The sequence below is a fragment of the Ciona intestinalis genome, chromosome 2, assembly GCF_000224145.3.
Source record: "Ciona intestinalis chromosome 2, KH, whole genome shotgun sequence".
NCBI classification, from domain to species: Eukaryota; Metazoa; Chordata; class Ascidiacea; order Phlebobranchia; family Cionidae; genus Ciona; species Ciona intestinalis.
The window spans coordinates 880,693-897,352 of NC_020167.2; the positions used below are offsets into that span (position 1 = coordinate 880,693).

Genomic DNA, 16,660 nt, shown 5'->3' on the forward strand with positions numbered 1-16,660 from the left:
TCGAAAATGATTTAACTCGAGGAACTATAAAAAACATGGATGGCTATTTTGCTTGTGAATGAATAAGCCATGCATTAATGTAACTTATTTACCCTTATGTTGTGGGCAACGACAACCTTTATAACACGAGTGTTCTGTTGTACACACCTCGCACACGCTTTCAAGTTAACCACATGTATACAACTTTGTAAGATATTATTATTGAGCATCTTTTAGAACTTTATTGTGTGGGTGACAAATTAGACAAATCAAGAAGGACCATTTATTTGGAACAATTTCTTTTGTTTCCTCAACTGATCATAAATACAATTAATGCAATAGTTAAAACTGAACAAGAATGTACAAGAGCGCATATAGCTCCAATCAAAAGAAATATTTTGTATTTATATATTTTAATAATAGATAGGGAAAGTTAATACTTGACTATTTTTTTACATCTTATTTTTCGCCATAACGTAAACAAAACCAAAACATGTACCGATTACTGAGTTTACTAAGGGGTTCCTAACGGTAAAGTTTACCTGGCTTGGAACACTGTAATCATTAATTTTTCGTTAATTCGGGTGATTTTGTTCAATAGGCCTATACGTTTAATAAAACCATGCGTGGTTATAAATAATGTTTTAAGTACGATCAAATAATTAAGATTTAACAAACTGTTTAGATTTATCGCGTTTGAACATAGAACAAAATTATGGATATTTACTTGCTATAAATGTGCGATTTCAAATGTGAATATTTATTTTAAAAATTATTCACAGTTAGTAGAGTGGGGTAAAACTGGTCCCTTAGGCACATATATTGCACAATATTCCCAAAATCAAAATATACAGTATGGTGGGGTAATATGGAACACCTAATCATTCTATTTTCTCGTGCCATTCCGTAGTAAACAAAGAACAATTAAAAAAATATAAAACCGTATCCTCACGACTCTTATATACCATTGTCACTTTTTTAAAACACGGATATTGGGACATTTTGTGCTATAAAGGTCTTCCCCCAACCCGTCTCCCCCCAACATACTATATGTCGGTTTTTGAGTGTTATCACGGATTATAGTATACTTGTTACATTTAATAATTAATACACACGAGTTATTTAGAAAATTGCACAACGGGTGTAATTTTATCATTCCGAAAACATGCGGGGTAAAAGGCGGGACTGTTTAAAATCCTTGTTTATTTTGATTATTAAATGAATTTATTATTAGAAAAACACGCAAATAACATGACGTTGAACACTTTGAAGCAGAACATCAGTGCTGTAAATCCATTGTTGTTTTCCGGCCACGCGATAATAAAGCAAATTACAGTTACAAGTTACATTTATTCAGTCAGTATTGTTAGAACATCAATTGATAATTTTTGTGAATGAATGAATGTAACTTACTTTATGGTTTATCTTTAAGTTCCCTTGGCTGAATTCTTGTTATTAAATCGGTTTATTATATTTAAATTAGTAATACTGCTATAGTTGTTTAAATGTTACCTACATTATACATTATAGTATGGTATTTGGTGTAACAATTATGTAACAATAATGGCTTTGAACAACTGTTCGACGAAAAAGAATCGACATGACCACTTACGTGCACAAAAAGTTCATGCGCACACATGTTGGCTCTCTTGTTGCCATAAAATAGTAACAACATTTTTTAAACGTAGAAGTAGTAAAACCACAATAATGTTAATGTCTGTGTAAACTTGTAAAGCAAAATTTGATTTATATGGACTTTGTGTAAAGCCAAGTTCAATTAAAAGATTTTTTGTGTTACGTGAAATTTGGGCAAATGATACAATTACCGTCATCACAATTGGTTTCAGGTATGTACGTGTGTTATTCTTGCATATATACATCATATACATGGGGTTGTTGTATGTTGTAAACCTCGTGTTAGAATAATAGCAATAGGGTTGTAGGGGTTAGTTAATGTTTCCAGATTACATTAAGAGAGGTTTCTTCTCGAGCACTTAAATAACGTTTTTATACCGAAGGAACCAAAACAAGGGTCTCTTTAATAAGTGAGGGTCCACTTTGTTCATTATCCGCTATGCCCAGTGTCCACTGTGTACCATATATCATAATGGTCAAAATCCATGCTGGCCTGATCCATATAAGATATAGAGGACATGTAGATGTAGTCATAGGTCTATAGGAAAGATAGCAGACATAGCGAACACTAGTTAAAGGGACTGCCAAAATTGTGTTTTTATTATGCCTGGTAGCAGAATTAACAGAATAAAATAACAGTAGCTTATATAAACTATATATAAATTAATAAAACATGTCATTGGGAATATGTTTGGCTTGCCTGCTCTGATGCAAAAGAACTTATTGACAGTTGCACTTGTGCGCCTATAAATTTTATTTAGTATGTTAGGGATTTTATAAGTAACTGCCGTATTCTGTAGACTGGATAGCAAGAATGTCACCAGTATTTTGGGTATATATATATTATTGAGGTTTCTTCTGATTTTAAAATATATGTATTGTAGTACACTATTTAATGTTTTCACTCCACTGTGGTTTTCTGGGTAATTTACTTTCTTGGTAACTTGCTTTAGTAGAAATTGTGTCCAGATGGGATGTTCTATAGTTAGTAATTACTATTTTTGAGATTCGGCATTTAATACACAATTGAACCATCTAAACACTAAATAGTAGAAATTTGTTTGATTTTTAAGTTCTATTTTAAACAAAATCAGGTAAAAAGAATAGCCTGTAAGTTAATATACAGTAAAGAAAAACATATATACACATATAGTAGGTTTTTGTACAAAAGTTAATTTTTATTTGTTTTGCCAATAAGGATGTTTTATCAACTTGACTACAAATTTTGTTAGAAACAACGAAACAAACTTGTATGCTTTCATGTTGTTAAATATGCTTTTTAATTGTCGCATTAACAGATAGTTTGAACTGTGAACAGGTTAATTACCATTATAATGCATAATGGATGGTACATACACTGGACTGACAATGTAGTGGACTAGTGACACACGTGTTTTATATACAGACTGCTTTGATGGTTAGCTAATATTAAAACAAATAAACTTTGCAGTTAAAAAAATTTGTGTATAACAATATATAACATTTCTCATGCCATTAAACTCAATCAAAATATGAGAAGCTTTTCATTTGTTTTTTTTAGAGTTTTTTTACAGATAAATAAGGAATTAAAGTGACTTTCATTTTCATTCAAATTAAATCTGTATTATTAATCTGTACGTAATAATTTGAGTGTCAAATCAATCAATATGTATTTTAAAAAGTTGAATAGCTGCCATCACCTGCTTGCAATATTTTTTTTTGCAGCTTTAGCTTTGAGCTTTCTTAAAGGCTTATCGTTATCACCATTTTTTTAAAGTTTATATTTATAGATTTCACGCTAGTTTGTATTCGGTTGTATCTGTGCAGCGTTTAAATCAGTGCTGCAGGTTGGCAGGTTGCATATTTTAAATACCACTTAAAGTTTGTAAAATGATTCTAAGGTATAATTCTGTTTCATTAAAAACTTAGATGATATATTATACTAATACGGTTTGAGGCATGATGAAAATATGTAAACTTTCCGAGCAACCATCTACTATCAACATAATTGTTTGCCTTGAGGGATCTTGCATACCTACTATTGGGTCTTGTATTACAGTGGTGAAGTTTTTGGATTCATACATGATATGTAATATTTTGGTTAGTAGTTGTGTTTTTGATGTTTATAAATATACCTTTTTCATTTGTATTTAAACGTCATGATAACCACTACTCAATAAATATATTATGCTTTTTGTAAGCAAGTTTATTGCACAGTTCTGTATATATATATCTGTTTAATGTTTTGAAAATATTAGTTTAAAATTTTAAATAAAGATTGTTGTTCCAATTTATAGCTGTTAACTCTTCGTAATAATATTATTGGTTTGGATTAAAGAAAAAAGTGTCAGCAATCTTTGTTTGTGTGTTTTGTAATCATCACGCTAGACCGTCCCCGCATTTTTACACACTTAACAAATACGATTGGTTTTCGCCTTCTCTTACGTCATAGGCAGACGCGGGCGCGAGACAGCTTTCGGAAAGCGTCTGACTTTGACGTCATAAGGTTGCGATCGCTCTGTCTCGAGGCGAAAGGATAGAATTCGTGATGAACAATCACATTTTGTTTTGTGGTGGTGCTATTATATTGGTTGTTGAGGTTGCTTTAGGAGTTTAGGTAGAAGCTTATTTATATGATCTGTTTTGAAAAGTACAGCTTACGTCTTGCATGATGTTTCTGTGTTCTGGCATCTGGCTTAGTATTTATAATCAATAAAGACCAGATGCATATAGACTGCCACCGAATCAGTGGTTTTGCTATTATTTTTTTCATGAACCGGCTGGTTTAGTGCAGATGTTATTTTCCGCGTATAATTGTGTTTTATACTTAGGTGAAAGTATTTCTATAATGTGAATTCTATATTTTTGTGGTTTAGTTTTTGATGTCCACAACAAAAGTCACCTATCACTATAGCTATACCCATAAGTCGCGTGGAAATATAGTATGTTTCTTCTTACGTAAGAAGCTTTTACGCGGTCCTTCTGTTGCGTAAGCATTGTGGAATGTATTGCACTTTTGTCTGATTCGCGAATCATTCCTAACTGACCGCAACCACCCAGGCTTCCGTAGTTCATTGTTACGTATATAAAACCTCATTGTTCCCTTTACTCTAATAAAACACTATTTGGTATTTGTTAATTTTCATCGTTTGAAACCGACACCTTTATTCTCCCGTGTTCAAGCGAAACCAACTAAGCCGTCTTATTGTTTTCGAAATATGTTCTTACGTAATGTTACTAGAGCCATCTGCTGTACACAAACTTTATGTAGGCCGACTACCGGTGAAGTCTTGCTTTTGTGATAATATTGCTTAAGTCTGCCAAACCTTTTATACGGTCCTAAAAAAACATCTATTGGTGTTATAGATGCCAATGGACGGTATTTTTCAATCTTAAAAAGATTCTGTTTTTAACTTTTAATCTAAATTTTTAGTTTATTGTACTAAAAAGCAATTTTTATGGTTTGTTGGAGAATATAAGTGTTAGTTTGGTGTACAATTGTACATAAAGATATATTGGAATTGCCATGGGCCACCATCTATATTTGTACACCAGTACACCACTACTGCTCGAACCGCGTTTGCTGAGCATGCAGCATTAAACAATCAATTACGGAACAAACGCAAACCTTCTGACGATGTATCCTGTGTGAAATACGAACCTAACGCCGGATACTATGATCTCACAGATCCATCTCGTATTGCTCCTCTTCGGTTATTCTCTTCTTTTCTCCTTACTATTTCCTTTTGCTCCGGTCTGACGTCGTTTTTTCGTATTACGCAGTGTAGCGGTATTACCCATGCACATGCGGTAGGGTGTATATAACCATGTATCCCACACACCTTTGTTGTTCGGCAAAAATAATACGTTAAATACGCTTTGTAATATAAAGTAATATTTTGATACGAATTCAGAATAATATACATAATTAACGTCAGTCTGTGTGTCAAGTCGGATACCTCAATAACAACACGCTTGGTAACTTGCTTATGCCCGTGGTGGCGTGTTGGTTAAAGTGTTGTAGTATAAACTAAGAATCACTGGCTTACAATGCAGAAGCCACGTCAAATTACAAAAAAGGCGGACAATAACAGTCACGTCGCTTCCTCAGGCTCGTGACGTAGTCTAACTGCTTCCTGGCTCTGTAGAACGAGTTCGCAGTTAGACGAAGTTTTGTTGCTCTATGTGTTCAATCTGTTATCCAGAAACAATTGCGTAGAGGCGGTTTTTCAATAACAAAATATAAGATAAATTTTGACAATTAGTTTTGCAACGAATGATTTATTCTTTTCTGTTTTTTTCATTGAGATCATAGTAAACAGCTGTAATTTGTTTACAGTAAAGATAATTAAAATAAATGTACATTGTGTTACTGTGTATTAAGTTTTAAGCTGTTTTTTTTGCAGGGTTTTCTATTGCAAATAAACTAAAGCAGTTGTTTAGTGTTTACCATTGCTTTGCTACGTTTAAATTAGTTAATTTAGATAATGTTGCTTGTTTGTGGTTGCTTCATTATATTTCTGTTTCCGTTCCATAAAAGTTCCATAAAAGTTTAGTAGTTTTTTTATTTGCAGGTTATCGCCCCCTGACGCTGATATATTGAACTAGGGCTGTTGAATTTGTAGAACAATATGTTCGCCCACCTTACTTTAACACTTCTTTCACGGAATGGAAAGGAATGATTCAAATAAACTGTGCAGTAATGGGATGAACATGCTTCTCTCCGCCATTGAAAGAGAGCGGCAAGCCGCTGAATTTTCTTTCAACTCCGCCAAAAACACGTCATCGTTTAATCCACATGCACAAAACTGTGAGCAGACCACCGAAATCGAAAGCAAAGGTCCTGATTATAGTCTTTCTTCATGCTTAAACGTCACAAACCCACTGAATGGTTTGAATCTCCAGGCATATTCATCACCTCTCATGTTTCCTTTTATATCGCCAGCAAGTCATACACAAAGCACCCTTACTCCACCAGCTGTACCGGTGTTTGGATCTGTAGAAGGAACAAATGTGTTTGATCTCCGTTGTGTTGCCTGTGGTTTACAGTGCAAGACCATCGCTGAGTTGCATTGCCACATAATGAAACGGCATTTAGCTAATGGATTGCATGCCTCACCTGATCTCAAACAGTCGGACCGTATTTCTGCATTTTCTGCAGAATCTCAGGCAACGGAACCAACTAGATTAAGTGAAAGTACAGATCATGTATCATCATCAGAGTTCCCAATTCCCACGCCAAACTTTGCTATGTTGTCAAGTTTCCCTTCCTTACCAGCCAATGGATTTCGACCAGAACTAAGCTCCGTTTACCCGCCTGGTTCAACACCTGCCTTTGGCGTGCCTCAGTCAATCAACTCAATCCGTTTACCCCAATTTCCGAATACATACAACGTGATTAACCCATATCTGCCTTACTCAGGATTATTGGGAATAAATGGCGTTTTTCCATCGGTAACTGTGCCCGCCAATGTTAATGCGGTAATGCCGCCTGGATACAACCCTTACGTTGGTTTTCCTTCGGTTGGATCCCCGAACTTGCTTTCCACAAGATTTCCTTTTATTCCCGGCGCCGCAATGAATGCTGCTTTGGACAACAACATCGGTACATCTCCAACAATGCCGGTTCATGACAAGAACTGCAACGACCTCGTTAATTCTAAAATGCTTCATCGTCACTTAGATCCTCTCAGTGCAAACTCCAGACATACGGATCCGATAAAGCGTCGCCTTTCAGCCCCAATAATTAGCCTTGGAAAAAACTTCAAGTTTCCCCACCCATACAACAGACTTGCTAAATCAACTGTAAGCAGTGGCCCTTCATGTGCCGCGTTACCCGAACATACAGAACAAGCTTTAGATCCGAACTCTTACCGCCATGCATCCCGTCGCAGTTCCGTATCCGAGAAACAAGAGACCGATGATAAAGGATCAGGAAACCGAATTAACGCGAAGTCTATAGAACAACACATTTCAAAATTAATTTCTAACAACGAAAAGGTTTTGCTTAACCCCGTTCTAGAGCGTGTGAAACCGCGCCGTGTCTTTCGTAGAAACAGTTTAGATCCAGCCTCACTTTCATCCTATGCAGCGTCCATAGCTGGAAGACATGTTAGTGAAGGCTCCTATCCTAATGGGGAAGAAAACGGTTTAAATAAGATGTACGGTGATGTGGTCCAACAAACATTTGCACAAGACGGTTATCCATCACCTGACGTTAAACCGCCAGGCATATCAACCGCTGAATACAACAAGATGATTGAACTGACCAGAGCACCTGGTAGTGGAATTAGAAAACACTCGATGGAAAACTACGAGAACCATTTTCGGTTCAGTAGCAATGACAATGGGCCTGCTTCAAACCGATTTCTTGGTAAAAGAAACTCTTTTTCCGGCCCAACATTTACTGATGCTAAGAAACCAAAACGGACATTCTTTGAATGCAGCGATTGTGGTGTTCGGTACCGAAAAGAAGAAAACTACATGATCCATAAACAGGTTTACTGCAAGTATAAGAACAGGCGGGCTGGTTTTGGAGAAGAGCAATCTTTCTGTTCGAGCAACAAACCTGATATTTCCCGTGTTCCTTATAATCGTAATGTATTGAAACCACATAACAACAGTTCACTTGTAACAAGTAGTAGCCAAGCACACTGTGTCGTAACATCCAGTTTACCGCCACATTCAATCGAAACTATGTCTATGAACCAATCGTATGCTGATATTTACAGAACTAAGATTGCAGAAGCCGAAAGACTACATCCGTTATACCCAATACAACATCCAGATACAGAAACTACCCAGACCGGATCAACAGATGACAAAGAAATATCAGAAGGAAACAAACAACCCGTGAATACAATTCCTACAAACAAACTCCCTCCCAATAAACGTCATATGCATCTAATGCGACATAATGACGATGATAAAAAAACGGAATCGGAACATGGTTGCACCGGAAAAGATTCCCCACAAAAACTTAATGACATAAGTATTGCTGGCGAAGACGAACAATTCCCACCAAGTCCTACCACCATGTCATCTGAGCGAAACGGTCAACAATGGCGCTCCATCAGTGAAGGTAACACCTCTACTAACGACTTATTTCATTTCGCCGAATCGTCGGTTCCCCGAAGCAATTACAAATTACTTCTGCATCAAATTAGTTTACGTAACTTGCAAGACATGGGCTTAATAACGAAACCACAGACGCTGTCAGTACCGAAGGAACCAACGGCGAAACAGTGGCATCAGGCGCAGAAGAATTGCTACGTTAGCCACCTGGATAAATTACGTAGGAGTTCAGTTGATGTGTCACCTCTCGCTCAACACGTGCGAAGACCGTCACTACCAGTCATGCTGCCAATGTACCCACCCAATGGTTTAGCTGTAAACCGAATTCCAGAGCTGCGAAACGATTTCTCTTGGCTCGGTTCATCTTCACTAGGAGGGCAAATTTCAAGCGATCGATCGTCGCAACAACATTATTTTCCTAAAGAATCGACCATTGTTCCGCCCAAACATACTCGCGAAGAGACAGTAAATATACACAAGCCACTTACAAAAGCAGATTCTGCAGTTGACGTCAATAACAACAACAATGAAAGCGACAGGTCCAATTCTCCCATGGAAGCCTTACCGCTGAACAAAAGGTTAGTACGATTTACGTCATTTATACGTCATGCTTTATTCAAAGCTAACTAGGATTTGTTTCAGTCAACCACCCACAATTTCGCCTCATGATTTACTTCAAGAAAAAGAAAGAGCGCAAAATGTGCAGGTAATCATTCAACACAATCCTTAAAAGTAATAAACGTTCAATTGTTTATGAGCAGTCGTGTTTTATACATTCCTTTTAGGTTTAGTTTAACGGCCACACTTGTTAAATGATGGGATATTTTTCTACGATCTTAGTATGCGTGTGTGTTTAAACAACCACCCTCACATTGTTGATTTCTCTTCATTGTTTTTCCGATCTTTGTTCTAATATTTCCCTACAAATCAGGATCGTATTAACACAAGCGATGTGAACAGCACAACCACCGAGCTGTTGGTTTCTCCTTCGTCAACTATAGACATTGTTTCAACTGAAACAAAGGTATACTGACCCCTTTTTATTTTACCTACTTTTTTTGCTTCCTCGTTTCCCCTTTCTTTACTATTTTAGCTGGAATGATTTTAAACATAAAATCGCCGTATTTTACTAAACATGATTTTTTGCAGCTCGACAGTCCGCATGGGGTTCGAATATCCCGCCTCTTATACCCACACATGCACCCGACACTTGGATCTGAAGTGCATTCAACTTATTGCAGCATCACCAGCCCCCAGCCCACTTATGTAGAGGTAACAAAGCAGGGTGACACACCGCTTTCAATGTACAGCCAATGGGCGGTATCGGAACCAATCCTAATGCCTCCTGATATGACAGTAACGGATATATTAAACTGCTGCAGGTTAGTTCAATTCATCCCAATTTTACTGAATGTTTCCTATTGTTAATTGATTGTTTTATTGTATTTATGTTTTGGCAATACCATGTATAAGTGTTATCGTATATCAACTTATCTGATGAAAAGTTAATGAAAACCTTGAAAAACCATATTTAGACCTTGTTGACTGGCGTTTTGGTCGATCATTTGTAGTAATAGCAGATCTAATGTAATTCACTCTGTCACGATTTGCCGCAGGCGGTCGAAGGAAGGTTTCAGGAAAGGAGTTATCGTAACCGCAAAAGCAGCGGAGAAGTTAATCGTTACAGACACAAACAAAGCGTGGAAGTCAAGCTCCGACACCAAGCAACCTGCTATTGACGATCTCAATTGTTCTGAAGCGGACGAGGGTTCCGATATATTTGTCCCCAAACTGCTCATACCGACTACGGATATTTCAGCGTGTTGTATCTATACTTCATGTTGTTACGCCAGCAGCACTCCACGTAGACAAGTTGAAACTAGCGACAGTTTAAAGCCGACAGAATCAGATGTTGCCAGCAATGATTGTGCTGATAATGTCGATGGAAATAACGATGAACCGGAGTCAAGTTACATTGATGTTGTTTCCATCTGCGAAAAGTCCCCACATATAACCCACACTGAGCATGATAATGAGCCGATGGAGAAGTCAAATGATTCCCCTCGGTATAATATTCAACTTTTGTCTCACTTGATAAAACGTTCACGTTCTTTATCTTTCAGGGGTGAAGATTCCGCAAAAGAATCGCTCCCTCAAGCTATAAGGGTAATTATATTTGTTTGCCTTTATGGTTTAAAACGTTTGTTTTATGATGCGACGATAACAGAGACATAAACATCATTTGTTTACCACCGCTGGCACCATAACCACACTAATTAGGGCCCATACCTTGTAATAAAAAGACAACGAGTTCGAACCTCGATGCTGCTACCATTGTGGGCTCGTGCATCCGTTAAACGTCGTCAATTCAAGGGTCTTGAGTAAATGTATAATCTATAAAAAAATAACCTGCAAATTTGCAATATAGTAAACACTCGTAACGTCGTAAGCAATGTGTTTAAAATAAGACTCCCGTGTAACTGTAGGAGTCTATAGAGTGCCGCACCATTTAAGAATAAATGAGTAACACTCATTCTCACTACGTATATTGGATACGACTTTAATATCATAGTTTATATTCAAGCAGGCTGTGCATCCAAGCAAGACGTGTGGGGAGTTGTCAGATCATGTGTTACGTCGCTGTTCATTGTGCAGCATCAAAGCTGGACGTAGCGACCTTGTACCTGAAGCTACTTGCCAGATATGTCGAGATTTCGCAACAACTTGCTTCACGAAAACTACAACCTCAATCCCCATTCTCTCCACTATTAATAACTCAAGCTCAACGTCGTCGTATTCCCACTCTAATGGTTACTTAGATAAAACGAAAGGTTGGTAATTTTGGAGATATTTGTGGCGGGTGCGGTTTTAAACATTACCCATAATTGTAGAAAGTACACGTGTATGGATCCTACAGGTATATATATTCTATACAGCTTATCAGGCAAAATTAATATAAGTCCTCACATTCAATGTTATTTTTTTCATGTTACAGCGTTATCTGGTAGCACGCAACATTGGGTTTCCAACACAACACGTGAAAATCAAACTGTGTTTCAATACCCATCTCCAAACTCAAGAAAAGCAAGTTTGAATGAAACCAATTCCCCTCATTCACCCACCCCATCCACAACGTCGCTGGGTGATGGAGAACACGAAACGATGCCTGGGAACGAAGATGGCGGGTCAGTAGTCAGTCCATCGCTTGCTGAGGTTGTGTCTGAGGTCATACGATCCGCTGCAATCCAATCGAAGCTGCAAACCACAAAGAAACATCGTCTGCCGCAAAGCCGACCTCTACACCCTTTAACTTCCCCACACGATATTTCCCATCAAACAAACGAAGAATATTCAACAAACAACAGTAATGCTACACATCGGTCGACTTTGCAACACGATCAAGTTAATGATTCTGTTGATACGACTTCAGGTAGTGACGCAACGTTACAACATGATGACGAAATCACGAAGTCTTGCGCGAAACTCAACTGGCGACGGCTGGCTCTTTCATCAAGGGAATCTCAATTATTTCTATACAAAGCGAACATGTTACAACAAACAAACGAGGTAGGGCTACGTAATAAAAGCACCGCGTTTACGAAACAATACTAACCAAGCGCTTGTATTTCTAGCACGAGCTTTCAAACAATAAGGGAGGGACAGAGGACCAAGATGACGTCACAACCATTGTTAATACAAGTAAATGAGCAATTTGAGTTCAGTTCGACTGTCATTATGCCTCGTTTACGTAAACTGAGTTAATTTTGGATTTTTTATATCAAATTTTCTCATCATGTTTCACACTCCATGTTGTAAAATTTTCTTCACATTGTAAATATTAGAAAAATATTCAAATCAAGTCTTGGTTAATTGCAGATGATTCAACACAGACCTTCCACTCCGATGATCATAAACTAAATGAGAGTGATTCAATATATCAAGATTCCATGGTATTTGAAAGCGACGACGATCAAGAGCAAATTACTTCGGTAATTAAATCAATTACATACGTAAAATTGAATTACATGTTAACGAACATTCATATCTCTCGTGTTTTAATTCAAATACACATTTATTTGAACAAAAAATATTTTAATATGAGATATTACATATGTTTTTTGAATGGTAAGTAAACCACATAAATTTCACAGGATGATGTTCGTGGATCTTCACTCGCTCGAAATTGCGACGATACAGCGCGCCCTTACAAATGTACTGAATGTAAAGTTGCCTTTCGAACAGGTGGACATCTTGCAAAGCATCTACGTTCAAAAGGTAAAACGAACTTTTAAAACTTACCATCGACATTAAGCCTGGTGATGGCAACATTATCATTTCATCAAAACGTCCAATATTTTGACGTAACAGCCGATTCGATTTATATTATACCTGCACGGCCTACTAGAGATAGTAGGCCGTGATACCTGATACCAAAAGTTCATATGCCGGTATTTAATTTCTTTACTCGCAGGCCATACTGTTGCCATGCAGAAGAAAACGCTTAACAGACTGAAGATGCACAAACTTGGTACTCCAGCACCACACCCGGGAGTTGCACACGATGATGTGAGAACCCCTCAACATGCTGATGGAGTCTTGTCATCAACTGTTCCTGTTACGACAAGTTGTAAAGCTTCGCCAGAGGTACGGACCTATACACTAAGTGGTTAGATGGTTTATATGATTTCTATATCTTTATGGTTTATATGGTTTCTATACCTTTATGGTTTATATGATTTCTATATCTTTAGTTGTTGGATGGAACTGGTGGTTTAGCACGCGCACAAGTTCGTGCATTATTCGAAGGCAACGATGAATATGCTTGCGTTCCACACTGCGGCAGTTGCGATGACGTAATCACGACGGATAATGCCGATGAATTGCACAATCCAAGACCTTTCAAATGCCTTGCTTGCCGCGTTGCTTTTCGCTTTCAAGTGAGGTTACCCAAACAAGTTGATTAGTGTTTGATGTAATTATATTTCTTGTCCCAGGGTCACCTTGATCGTCATTTCCGGTCAAATCTGCACCTTATTGCGGTTGGTCATTATGACCATGATAAAAGCGAAATTGGTAAGTTTTTACTAAACTTTATACACCTATGCTGTACTTACAATTAAACTTACACAGATGTTTTACCCGAAACTGATTGTCGTCTTTTGACGTCATCAACTCCTCTTCCTAGCGACTCCTTAGTTCCATCATCCGCTGCCAAACCATTAAGCCATGAAGCGGCAAAATTACCACACGCGTACAATCACTTAACGAACTCATCGCTTCAAAAATCGACATCATCTCTGTACGGTGTCACTCACGTTCCATCGCGGAGAAATTCAAGTTTAATCAATCCTGATGAATCAAATATAATGAAATCTCAATCAACAGATAGTAGACCAAGCTCTGTCCATGCAGAATACATCGACGGATCGGTTCTCCCACCAAACAAGGGTTCAAGTGCTGGTGTATATCGTGTCACACCATGTAATTGAACGCTACCTCATCCAATAATGCAAAATGCGGTTTACTCGGGTAACTCGGTACAACAGGAAACTCGTCCACCTTAAAAACCCTTATCTTATATATAAATATATATTGTGTGTGAACCTCCAACCTATTGTTGCCTATACAGTTGAGAGATTTCCTCAAGTTCCTGGTTTTGTTCATAGGTTTTTATTTTCTTGTAGACATCACTTTTTATTGCAAATGATATCATTCCTATTTGCGTGAATGGCATAATCAATGCATTTGGTGTTATATTTACAACGTGTCACCGGTGCTGAAAAGCATGACACTAACTACCCAAGAAACGCCATACCCCCGAAGTGGTTTCTTTTCGCCCCTTCGTCTGTCGTAGTCGGCCTTGTTTTTACGTTTTGCTTTAAGCAGATATTATTGATTTAATTGTTTTCTAATATGCTTTGTCACCTGTGCAATCGTTAAGGTTCCAGTTTTCGTTGTTTTTTTACTCCCAGCGCTTATTTAGCGTGAAGTTCACTTGCTCGTGCTAAACACAAACCATGCGCAGGTTTTAATCGTTCCCTCAGCGACCCCGCGTTTTAACCTACGATGTGCTAACTATAGCTTTGAGATTATGTTTTCCAGGTGCTGTGATTAACCCCGAGCTTGCGGTGGTCTCCCGCCTTCTGCTATTGTTCCATTGTAATTTTGCCGAACGTACATATGTCCGTATTGGCTGTTAAGCTCGTTAACTGAACCACGTTTACTTAAAAGTTTTATCTCGAACATTCCAGTTTAGATCATTAACTACATCTCACATAGAAACATGTGCTTTTGGTATTGTTCTGAGGCGCAACATAATATGCTAACAATTTGTTCTTACTATTGTTCCATGTCACTGCAGTACAATTTACACGCATTGAGTTCCATTAAATCAAGAAATTGCACTCGCATGTCACTCGGGCAAGTTCCTTAAGCTCCAATTTAACTTGTAGTACCAACAAATAGCAATTCACCTAAAAATTTGAATCAATTTATTCTTTTACCTACTATTACACGTGTATGCATAACATTGCAACTTTAAAACGGTTCGTCTTTTTCGTTTTAATCGGAACTGTTTATATCGATTAACAGTGCAACCATCTGGACTTCTGTGTGGTTTGATTGAAAAGAACCAACGTTGTTTAACCGAGATATTTCCTTCCTATGTTTGTTGTATATCGTTTGCTTTCTCAGAGATTCTTGCTTTGTTTATGATCCGTCGCTTTTTCTCACTTGAATAAACCGAAACACCGGTGGAACTATTGGCATTTATTTCTTAAATAATACACGATATTTAAAATAATACTTTTTGTAGTACTATGGGCTAAGATCTACATGAAACTCTTATTTCCTGATCGTGTCGAAATATTAACAACGCTCATTTAGAGCCGTGGCACTGCGGTTATATGATTCTATAAATATTCTTTGTTTACTATCAAATGAGACAAGAATAGAAAACGAAAGCATGTTCCGTCTTCCCCATGTACGTTTAAACAGCATGGAAATGCCTTCAGCAAATTCACAGTAAATATGTATAAAAATGCAACTCGAGCGTCTGTTAATCGTGATTGATACGCCTGATTTTTTTAACCAATCAGCGACGGGCAAACATAAGCGCTGTGGTTGTTGTCATGCGGAAATGACGTAATATGACGCATTAAAACAGTTTATTACGTTATATCAACAGTTGTTTTATACTTATTCGTCACTTTGAGCTGTAAACGTTACAAAGCGGTGTAACAAATATAAGAAATGTAGGTGAAGTATTAAGCGACTATTGCGATAACAGCCGAGGTTATTGCGTAAGATGACAAAGCACTACAAGTATATGCCTCTCAAAACAATTATTCGCTGGCAATGGTTGTTTGCTCGCAATCAGTCTATAAGCTGTAGTTAAGGGTTATCATGAGTCCAGTTTGCTTTGGGCGTTCTAATTTGTTTGAGAACACAGAATCTATTTGCTTTTTGAATATCAAGTATGAGTTTATTGCTACAGATATATGAGTGCAATTTATGGAACACTTTATAGTTTACGACTTTGACACCTTATAGCATACATTACATTTAATGAGGATTTTGCGAAACAGGTACATAGGAGTTGCATTATTAAACGATTTTTGGAAAACTAACTATGGATAGTGTTGGAAATCAAACCAAGGCGAAGGTAAGCTGTGTTTTTGACTGCATTTCATTAACTTTTGATTGTGATTATTTTAACTTCATTCAACAACAGCGGCTAGTTTGAGTTTTGCTTTGAATCGTGTATAATCATATTAGGTACTGTGTCACAAAAGAGATATAATGGCTGTTTATGTTAAATATAGAAATACACAGAGAATTTTATACTTTTTTTATTAATTGTTTTTCTTTATAGTTTAAACTGTTTTTTTAAAAGCTGTAATAATTTTAACTTACGTGTAGTTATAAAATAATTAAAGTATACTAATAAATAAGTCAGTAAATATAGTAGGGTGGGGGAAAATGGGACACCTTT

At 37.2% G+C, this 16,660-nt stretch overlaps 2 protein-coding genes across 3 annotated transcripts in view; both read left to right on the top strand.

Annotated features, from left to right (window-relative positions):
- Positions 1-1,638: 1,638 nt before the first annotated feature.
- On the top strand, positions 1,639-15,425 carry LOC100182798. 2 transcript variants are annotated; one of them, XM_018817345.2, is made up of 16 exons: positions 1,639-1,826; positions 6,168-9,245; positions 9,310-9,373; positions 9,599-9,691; positions 9,817-10,049; positions 10,284-10,733; positions 10,791-10,833; positions 11,252-11,498; positions 11,663-12,234; positions 12,300-12,366; positions 12,544-12,656; positions 12,819-12,942; positions 13,139-13,311; positions 13,419-13,604; positions 13,662-13,740; positions 13,798-15,425. In XM_018817345.2, exons 2-16 carry the CDS (start codon positions 6,262-6,264, stop codon positions 14,154-14,156), a joined length of 5,787 nt encoding a protein of 1,928 aa, XP_018672890.1. In that variant the 5' UTR covers positions 1,639-1,826; positions 6,168-6,261; the 3' UTR covers positions 14,157-15,425. The 2 variants fall into 2 exon arrangements, with proteins under 2 accessions (XP_018672890.1, XP_009857767.1); XM_009859465.3 differs by having other exon boundaries at positions 11,255-11,498.
- A 799-nt stretch (positions 15,426-16,224) lies between these two features.
- The window catches only part of LOC100181935 (phenylalanine-4-hydroxylase), a gene marked incomplete in the record, with an annotated part of 6,227 nt that continues 5,791 nt past the window's right edge, over positions 16,225-16,660 (top strand). The window contains 1 exon segment of the mRNA XM_018817361.2: positions 16,225-16,330. Within this exon segment, the coding sequence (XP_018672906.1) occupies positions 16,298-16,330 (33 nt within the window).

Bases quoted from the DNA above. Each gene is read 5' to 3' on its own strand.
- LOC100182798 (XM_018817345.2), top strand. From the start codon at position 6,262: ATGGAAAGGAATGATTCAAATAAACTGTGCAGTAATGGGATGAACATG. The intron at 12,235-12,299 runs GTAGGGCTACGT...TTGTATTTCTAG, and splicing joins TGTTACAACAAACAAACGAG to CACGAGCTTTCAAACAATAA. The intron at 12,943-13,138 runs GTAAAACGAACT...CTTTACTCGCAG, and splicing joins AAAGCATCTACGTTCAAAAG to GCCATACTGTTGCCATGCAG.